This window comes from Monodelphis domestica, chromosome 3, assembly GCF_027887165.1.
Source record: "Monodelphis domestica isolate mMonDom1 chromosome 3, mMonDom1.pri, whole genome shotgun sequence".
In the NCBI taxonomy this organism is placed as follows: Eukaryota; Metazoa; Chordata; class Mammalia; order Didelphimorphia; family Didelphidae; genus Monodelphis; species Monodelphis domestica.
This window is the reverse complement of record NC_077229.1, coordinates 194,188,479-194,198,807: the sequence shown is the minus strand read 5'-3', so window position 1 is coordinate 194,198,807 and position 10,329 is coordinate 194,188,479. Positions and strand designations below refer to the sequence as shown.

At 33.0% G+C, this 10,329-nt stretch overlaps 1 protein-coding gene across 9 annotated transcripts in view; it reads right to left on the bottom strand.

The window, feature by feature from the left end:
- Positions 1 to 872: 872 nt before the first annotated feature.
- PRPF4B (pre-mRNA processing factor 4B) overlaps positions 873 to 10,329 on the bottom strand; it is a 51,828-nt gene continuing 42,371 nt past the window's right edge. The window contains exons 12-21 of one of the 9 annotated variants that reach the window (XR_008917591.1): positions 10,035 to 10,149; positions 9,261 to 9,412; positions 7,903 to 7,989; positions 6,426 to 6,704; positions 5,948 to 6,082; positions 5,393 to 5,438; positions 4,798 to 4,883; positions 4,457 to 4,529; positions 3,980 to 4,024; positions 873 to 2,494 (exon numbers count right to left, since the gene is read on the bottom strand). Coding sequence is in view for 1 of the 9 variants with exons in the window: in XM_001378416.5 (XP_001378453.3) it covers positions 6,501 to 6,704; positions 7,903 to 7,989; positions 9,261 to 9,412; positions 10,035 to 10,149 (558 nt within the window). In the remaining 8 variants the exon portion in view is untranslated. Of the gene's footprint in view, positions 2,495 to 3,979; positions 4,025 to 4,456; positions 4,530 to 4,797; positions 4,884 to 5,186; positions 6,705 to 7,902; positions 7,990 to 9,260; positions 9,413 to 9,777; positions 9,940 to 10,034; positions 10,150 to 10,329 lie in introns of those variants that run through there. The other 8 variants (XR_008917589.1, XR_001629042.2, XR_008917590.1 and 5 more) reach the window with 8 other exon arrangements.

Genomic DNA, 10,329 nt, shown 5'->3' with positions numbered 1-10,329 from the left:
TCTATCTAGTCTTTAAATATTATGATCCAACACTAGTGACAAGAGGACCACCACATAGTTAATGTTTGAGAATAGAACTGCACCCTATGTCTTACAGAACTAGTTGCTACCTGACTGTTTAATTAATGCTTATTGACTGTGTACTGTTGGGCAAGTTATTTCACTTTTCGGGCTTTAGTTTCCTCCTCCATGAAACAAAAGGTTCAAACTACTTGATCACTACTCAATCAGACATGAATTTATCTGTGCACTTTCGGAGGTTGGATTTCTGATGACTCTTATGCCTCTGAAAGATGTAGTTTTTCTAGATAATAGTTTAAGTAGAGCTTAAAATATCCCCAATCATAAATACCTGTTGAATTCTCTTCAGTTTTTCAAGCCCCAGCTAATGTTTTTTCAGATACCCTCCCACCTCAAATTTCTCTAATATCCCTGTTTGCACCCTCTCCCCTGCATTATTTATAGCATGGGTGCCAATTCCTTTTCCAAGTGTTGGTTGGGCCTAGGAGAGCAGAACGTTTTATCTTTGTAGCCTCACTGACTAACACTAACTTAATCTCTGATATCATCTCATAGATCTGCCTGTTGTCCTATACTTCAGGGATCTAACACATCTCTATGTGAAGAAAACTATATCACTGTCCAGGTGATAAGTCTGATTATTAAATTCTGATGTGATTTTACATTCCCTATATATCCTTCCAACCCCACTTCTGCATTATTAAAAATCGACAACAGAAAAATTTAAAAGATATTGAAACTTAAGAGCAATAATTTCATCCCATTTAATGAAAACTCAAAAAAACAAACCCAGCCCATTATCAATCTTCACCCCTTAAAAAAAAAAAAACCACACACACAGAGACAGCATATTCAGGGAGACGCATATTTATTTAGAGTTAGATTCAGAAACTACCATGTTACACAATTCAAACTGATATAAGCAGAAATGTCATATTTGTACTGTTTGGTTCCAAAGAGCTTATGTTTCATGTCCTTCAATTTTAAAGAGTTCACTTATGCTTTCCTGTTGATAATCTTCCTTGCAAATACAAAATTTTGTTAAATGACCAAAAAAAAAAATTCAAATTATCCTTGCTTAAAAGCCGATTGCTTCCAATGCAAGTATATTTAAATATTTTTTCATTGTGAGCTCCCATAGGCCCATCATCTGGTTAGATATAGAGCAAATAAGCACAAAGGTGAATCAAAATCTAGAAAATGTAGACCAGATAATTTCAAAATACAAGACTAAATATGCTTTGGGATGCTCTAATTGGAGTGTATTCACTTAAGGGTCCTTATAAAACTTGGGATAATTTTATCCATATTCCAATCTGATATTCTATACTACTTGCCTTACATCTTATTGTATTTAAGCAGTTGTTTTTTTCATTCTATACAGTAGCATGCAAACAACTAGAAAAATAAGAAACCTATCCTTTCAAAGTAGACTTCTTAGGACTTTAACTTTAAAACTTCTAGGATATAAAATATATATGATTAAATGTCTACAAATATTTATGGCAAGTGATATAGTACAGTAGTAATATGGCAGCAATGTAGTTTACAGTAGCTTACTACATTAAAATATTCAGAAAACAACAAATATAAGTTAAGGGGTAGTGAATTATGACTTTGGTCAAGAAGGCATTATAAAATTCTCAATAACTTTTACAAGAAATTGGTTCATTCCAGTTCTGGGGTGTGGACGGTAGGAAATGGACTATATGAATTAAGTGCCCTTTCCAATCCCCAAACCTTCATATAATGGGTTTTTTGAGCAAGCATGGCAGTAAGCAACCCATTTCTAAAGGAATAAATTAATGTTATTGCTTTTTTCCCTAGCACTCCTATACTATAGATCATTCAGGAAAGAAACTAACCCATCCAACCCCAAAATAAAAATTAGCTAAAAAAGTCAAGTGTGCTGAAATCAATCTTATTTCCCTTCCTTTAGTAGAAGAATTATACATTACTGTTATTTTTCTCGATTTAAGATAATAATGATCTGAGGTAAAAAAAAAAAAGATTGTATATCTTTTGAAGTTATTTTGGAGGTAGTAAAGGCTAAACAGCAATATTTAAACACCTAAACATTTTATTAGTGAATAAATTTAAGGTTACAGCATATGGTTTTGCTACTATGAGAAACAACTATTGTTAATACCTATCAAAAGGAATGAAACAACAAATACTTAAAACAGTATCTTGCACTTAGTTTGGAAATGTTTTTAAAAATCATTCTTCTAAAGTGAAGGAGTACACAATACCAAACTCAAATAAAGGAGAAAAGAGAGAGACTACAGAGTAGTAAAGAGGGACATTTAGTTAAGTGATCAGTAACTAGGCCAAGAAAATGTGCCCCTTAATGCTTATTCCAGTTCAATATGTCATGAAATAGTTAGGATGTATCTTCAATATTGCAGAGTACAGGCTCCCATATCTTGATCATTTAAATGCAAAAGGTTCTTCAGAAGAACAGTCACTTACCCTATATACAGAGGGAAAAGAGAAATTAAGAAAGGGATAGCATGCTATTTTACCTACAAAAATGATTTGCAAAGTACTTATAAATCAACTTAAGAATACATTATGACACAGTAAACACAAATGAACTTGGTGACTATTCCAATAAAATAGTATATTCCATCCAGGAGAAGTAAAAGTTTAAAACTCATGCCTTTGGCAGGTAGAGAGTAGGGTTAAGGCACTTGGTATAATGTAGTATTACACATTTCTAATTTCATGATATGCTTCAAAAAGGAAGCAGCCATACCTCTTTACCAACAATGAAAGGGATAGTATATTTCTTGTCCTAAATTTGTATTATGCAAAGGATTATTTTTATGACAGAAATGTCAGTATTAGCCTATACAACCTCAGTGCTTCTGATCAAGTACTCTGAAAATAAAGTACAGGTAAAGCAGAATATGGGGAAGGCAAATGTAGGAATGAAACAGAACAAATTTTGTGTCTTCTGCATCACATTTTAACAGGTCAGTCGATTTGTCAGTACTATAAAGCTGCCCCAAGTTCAAAGACCATTTACAAAAAATCATTAAAAATCTGAACTGTACTTAATTATAGGAGAGCATGCTAGATAGCATTATTACATCATTTTCTAAAATCTGGGATTTTTAAAATTAGAGAGCCTAAAAAATGGATAAGTCAGCATAGCCATAAGTGGAGGATAACGACAGGGACTTGGAAGCTCAGGAACTTGGAAGATCTTAAGTGGAGGTTTCAATATTTTTTATTAATTTAAATCTCTCTGCCAACACTAAATGCTGTACCTGAGGGAAATTAAAAAAGCTAGGCATCCATATCTCAGAGCTCTTCACACCTAGTACTACATATCTTCACACCTAGTACTACATAGAATTTATGGTAGTGAAGGAACAGAAAATTTCAAGACCATCAATGGAGTACTTTCTTTAAAAATAAGACTTTTATAGATTAAGTATCACTAGTAGGTAAAGTAGTTTTCTTTTTTGCCGATGTCATGTAGCCTAACTACTCAATGACTTAAGATCAAGGATAACTAGTAGAAGAAAAGATATTCTGGTAACTGATTCTCTCTTCCCTGTTCCCAATAGTTCTTGGAAAATCATCCTGAAGTTATATTTTTAAAATATGTAATTTACATAAGTAATGTCATTATTGGCTGCCCTTAAAAAAGGAAAAAATGTAAAAAACTTTAAATGAAAAAACTTCAAATGATTGGAACATAAGATTTAGAGCTGGACCTTAGGGGTCATAAATTCTGCTCCATTTTATGCTCTTCCTTCATTCCAAACAAAGAAAAAAGCACAACTATCAAACAAGAACACCTTACAGATGAACATCACAATAGTAGTACTATTCTAGGAATCATCAAGAGTACAAAAACATGAAACCTAAATCGGAATGCTGAAAACTAAAAAATTAGACAAAACTAAATGGAGAGTATTTTTTGTATCTTTTATAGGACAGAAACCTTAGCTCATGTCTTCTGGTTGTCGTCATCTTCCTTGAACTGCACCTACAACACAAAGAACAAGTAAACAAGCAACTTTATGTTTTTAAGGAATAGTTAATATGCTTTGAAGGTATAAAGTGAGGTGTTTCTAGTGGATGTTATCATATTTCATTACTAAATAATGATGTCAAATGGTGCTATGAAATCAGCAGAAGCATCAAATTATATATGTAGGGAATTGTTATGAGAAGATTGAAATGTGCAGCATGTTATCACCTATGTATAATATAGGACACTGGAACAACTATAGCTAATAGTCCATGATATAAAAGCTGCATTTTAGGTTGTCTTAATTAAAAAGACATAATATTTAAAAAATGATACTCGTTTTAAGGACTGTATTATGAAGAGACAGGTTGTAGGTTCAGATAGCTATGTTACATCACCCATCACCTGCCTGTTGTAGTTTCATGTCCTTAATGGGGCACAACCCACCAGCAGAATGCCTGCTGTTCTGATTTTCCATCCTTGAATGCACCAAATGTGTATGTTTGTTGTAAATACGTGCCTAGGTGAACAACAACAAAAAAAAACCCATTTACTATTTGTTAAACTATTTAAAAGCCTAAAAAAGTTGATTTTCCATTCTTGTCAGGTAAACAAGTAATTATTTTTATTGCTCAACAAATAGACTAACTTGGTAGTTCCCTATCATTTAAAAAGTACTACTGATATTTACTAAGTTCTTGTTTCTTGGTATTGAAAAACCAAACTGATTTAAATGATTTCTTTTAACTTTTTGCTAATGTTTATCTACACATGCTGTCAGAAATAACCTTGTTAAGAAGGTGAAGTTGGTGTCTCAGCAAATCAGGCCCCCTGGAGAAGGCGTTGAATGGCCTGTGCCCCGCTTTCTTTTTTTCTTTCAGCACCATCAAAAGGAAAAGTGAGAAAACAGCAAAAACATTAGTTATATCCTGAAATAAACCCCATAACCTACAGGAAAAAATGCACTACATTGAAAGCTCACAGTATCTGTAGGATTTTACAAAAATAATTAGGAGTCTAATTATTTGCCTTACATGAACTTAGCAAGATTCATATCTTTACTAATCCCTTTAGATAAAGGATTTATTTAAAAAAATGGAAGGTTGCTTTCAACTTTTACAGATTATCTGACTTACCAGCAAGTGAAGACAAAAACTTTTAAAAATGGCTACAAATGCCTTGTTCACAAAAGACTTTATTATCTAATGATGCATACTGAAAACATACAGAAATCTGCATGGTCCACTTTACATGCAGCAGAACAATCTTCACTTTACAATAAGTGAGTGTCAACTGTTTTATGTAATAGACAACACTTTAAAGTCACATTTCTTAAAGAAAAGCTTCATTTACAAAAGAAATAAAAGGTAAAGAAGCAATTACCGCTTTTAAAAAGCAGCTGCTTTGTTCAAGAGTGGAAGGTTTATGCCTGTATTGAAAGACAACATGATCACAAATAATGAAAACAATGAACAAATGAAACACTTTTACCATAAAGCAGTACACTTTCAAAATGACATACAAATAGTTAAAAATTTCATTATGTTGTCTATCTAACTTTTAAATGAGGACTTTTCAGAATTAGACCCCAACATTTATAATTAGTAAATGAAAACTGTAAGTATTGGTTCTATGTCATTGGGAACTGTATTTAACAAAATGTATACAAAGTCTATAGCAAGTTGATTTAAAAAATTAAAGTAATAAGAAACAGTACACTGAAGGCGCTTTACCCATCAAGCGCGCACTCTCCAAATTTTAAATGTGATGAACAGAACAGAAGTTGTAACTATGCCACAGTTGCAATGCCAAAAAATAAAACAAGATCAGTTATTGAACATGCAGGGAATTCTGCCACAAAGCTATTGTCCCTTATTTGCCAGTTGTTCCAGTAAAATAACATCTTAAAACACCAGTGATGTTGATGGTTTAGCTTACCTTCAGTGTACTGAAAGTTGTACACAACCTGCTTTAAAAGAGGAGACCATCCCTGCAGGCAGGCTCAAGAAGGAACAGACCCCTTTCGGCACTGACTACACCAAGGGCATGCTGCTGTGGCCTGCACACACACACCTAGGAAAACGTGAATATAAACAGCATTTATGCTGGCCTTTTTTTTTTCTTTTAAGACAAAAATGAAGCCAAGTCTGCTAAAAAACCAATCATCCACCCAGTATTACTGTTCATTTTATAACAGATATTTTTTCCTTTTGATGTGAACTGCAACAATTTACATTAGCACTGTACTTGTGTGCAGTCTCAGCAATTAAAACAGTTCTACAGTGAAAATTTTCACATAAGACACAAACAGATTTACTTTACTCTAACATTTCTAAAAGAAATATCAGCCTTGGTGTTAATTCAAATATATCATGCTTCCTCAATTTGCAGGGGAAATATTTATAAGTTTATATACATTAATAAACTGCTGTGAAATTTCTTCAGTCTTTGTATTTTAATTACTCAAACCCTTTGAGCTTCTTCATCTCATTTAAATTTTTTCCTGGATGAAGGCATGCTGTAGAGCCTGGTTGATGCTAATTCGTTTAGCTGGGTCCAACATTAAGATCTGGTCCAACAAGTCCTTTAGCTGGTGTACTTTTTTGCGTTGGTCTTCAGGAAGTCTCTGGCACCCAATCAAATCAGCCAAGAGGTCCTTGGTAGGATTAATGGTGCTCATGACAGTAACTTTCTCCTAAAAATGGTGACATTTATAATATTTACATCAAAATTAATGAGAAAATTCTATATTGAAATGTAAACTACTTCCTGGTCAAAATGTTAAGCAAAAACCACTTACTTTCCTTCAGCTTACCCATTCAAAGGCAATTTATTTGAATAATTAAAACTATTTAAATAACTGGGAAAAGCTCAATCAAGTATAGTGAAGAGTATAAATGTATAACAGTAAAAATTCTTTATCATAAAAAGCTACCATGACACTCATCTTTTAAAATCTTAAAAAACAAAACAAACAAACTAAAAAAAAACCATACTGTCTATCTTAGAATTGATAATAAATATCAGTTCCAAGGCACAAGAGTGGTAAGGGCTAAACAATTAAAGTAACTTGCCCAGAGTGACACAATTAGGAAGTGTCTAAGTCAAAATTTGAACCAGGACCTCCCATCTCCAGACCTGCCTCTCTATTCATTGAGTCCACCTAGCTTGCTCCCATGTCACTCATCTTTACATAGAACTCTAGCAACAACTGTCACCCAGTATGTATTTATTCAATTAATTTCAAATATTAAATAAATAATAAAATATTGAAATAAAAATTAAAATGCTAAAGGAATAATCTATAATATCCACTGCCTAGAAAGATGTAAAAAAGCAAGTACTATTTGCTATTTGAATTATATTTTGAAAAAATAGTTATGTTGGGATAGCCAATCAAATAAAGTCCTCTCTCAGTCTCAAATTGACTCAGAAATGATCCTGAGCAAATTATTTAGCTTCTCAGAGCCTCAACTTTCTCTCTGTAAAATGAGGACAAAACCCATAATTATCAATTTCACATGGCTATTGTGAAACTCAAATAAACAATGTCAAGTGCCTTGCAAATCTTAAAGCATCCTAAAAATGTCAAAAATTGTATTAGATATTCAAAGGTTGAATATATTATCTATGGCAAAAAAAAAATAATATATGTGTGCATGCATATATTATTATTCTAGAAAGAAAGACAGCTCCATTGGTGTTTTAGTATCATGCATAGAGTAGAAAGTGTCTGTGATGACTCATGTGGAATCAAGCCAAATGTAAATAAATATAACTTCCTATAGGGCAGAAATGGAAATTTTCAGTTGTTTTGGTCATAATTCCTAGCATTCAATCTCATATTTAGAAATAGTTACTGTTTAGCATAGCACAATTTAAAAGAGACTTACCCTTTCTGTTACTTTATCTACTTCTATGTACATGAAGTTGAGATTTTGATCAAAGTGCTGATCTTTGAACACACCTTTTCTTATCATCTGAAAGAAAAATTGCATTTGGATTATCATGAGATACAGACCTACTATTAACTTTAAGCTTTTACAAATCTTTGCCATTATTTTATCTCTAAGCCTATTTACTCATCTGTAAAAAGGGTAAAAGATCTCTTCTAGTTCCAAGATTTTTAATGAGTTCTAAAAATAAAATGAAATAGCTTTGTATCTTTCTAAATAATTTGCTAGTATCTCCCATAATATATATCAATGTAATTTCCATTACAACAAATGCCACTTAGGCTACTTTCAGGATTAAAAAATACAAGGTCCATTTAGATGATCATTTATTTCAGGCAATCTTGCCATAATAGATCTAGTTCTATTCAGAAGATGGTGGAATGGGAAAGCCACTTAAAATTTTTCCTGAATCAAGTAATTGTTTTCATATTCAACAATTTAATACTTATTCACAAAATCTTAAACTTGGAAGGAAAACTTGAGAGCCCATATAACCTAAACATAAGTGGGACTCTGCTACAACATCAAGATAACCAATCATTACCTTCCTAGTTGGCCAATTCCAATTTTGGAATTTTTTCCTTCTATCAAGGCAAAATATGGCTCTCTGCAATTTCTGCCCATTCCTCCTTACCCCCAAATTTCTTTTTATCTTTCAAAATAAAATAATTCCCACTTCTTAAATAAATCCATTATGTTCTTCTTTCTAGGCATATCCACCAATTCCTTTTTTTTACCCACCTTCTTAGATACCATTCCCACCATATTTTGTTATACAAATGAACAAGTGACAATTTTAAGGAAAAGGGAGAGAGAAATAGGAAACAATTAGGAAGTGTTTACTATTAGAAGTCATCATACCCAGCTCCAAATACAGTTGTTACTGTTCTTTCTCCCCAGTCCCCAAATCACTCCAAGCTCTGGACTGAAATTCTTTCACATCTTACTACCCGTGATCCTACCCTATCACATGCTTTGCAAGGTCTTCTCTTTTTCAGCTGAAGTTCAGAGGAAGGGATCATATATTATAATTAAAAAGCAGTAGAGGTATAGAAAGCTAAGGAAGTATGGGGATAAATACAAATAAGCTTATGACCATGTCTACTTTGGCATTCATGGACACCTTATTCTTACACTTTAAAGATCATAAAGGGAACAGCAAAAAAAAAATGATTTGGCCTCTTAACTTTTTAAACCAAAAAAAACCCACAGTAACTATTTTCCCGTGTACAATTATTACGGAAGACCATCTAGAAAAGTAGGGGATGGGAAGAATATATCTACTAAATTCTCACCTTATTTGGCATTTTCCCTTTGAGGTCCATAGCAAGTTTCAACATATGATTATTGGTTTTACCAGGAAATAATATTTTTCCAGTATAAAGTTCATATAATGTGCAGCCTACAGACCACATATCTATACCATAGTCATAGCTTTTTCCTATAACTGAAATAGAAAGAAATTTTAATAAAACTAAATTCAAAAATCAATGAGGTGGTGGCTATAACAACAATAAAGTACAACTCGATCAATCATATTAATTGGGGACTGAGATTTAGCCTGGGAAAATAACACATATAACTCCCCACACTCAAGTTTCAATAATTTGATTGAATTTTTCTCCCACCAAATCTTTTTAACAGAGAACCTAAAAACAAAAAACAAAAACCCAGCAAAAAATATGTTTCACCTCCTCTTCCATTCCCACCTCTGGCAGAGGTGCTAATGAACAGTAAAGTCAGAATACAAGCCAACAGGAGGGAGGAGAAAAAGCAAAGGTCCCAGATAATCCACAAATTTGATAATCAGACCTTGAATAATCAAGAGCAGTCTTCTAAAGTCGAGGATTTTCCACAATTGTTTTGCTACTCTTGCCCGACATGATCAAGACTCCTGTCACAACTACCATCATTCCAATTGAGGAGGTTGAACTTGCTACGGTTCCCTTCCTCATGAATGAGCTCGAGCAGCTGCTGAAGTACGATGGAAAACAGTACTTAGAAATTAAATATGCTGTTTCCACAGCATGTGATGGCCCCAGAGCAAAAGGACATGTGGAGAAACTTACTAATTTCAGGAGCACGATAAAATCTACTGACGAGATAGGGTGTAATGTCATTATCTGCAACATGTGAAGCTGATCCAAAATCACAAAGCTTTAGAATAGTTTTTGATTCATTAACCTGCAAAATATTATCAAGAAAATGTTGCTAGATTCATGGAAACGAAAACAAAACAAGATACATGAGCACTGGGAAGTTAGACTAACTCATTCACAGAACTTCATTTTAAATTAAGTTTGTATTTGCTGCTATATAATAATCTATAAAGAAACAAGAAACATTTTTCACTTGATTCCATTT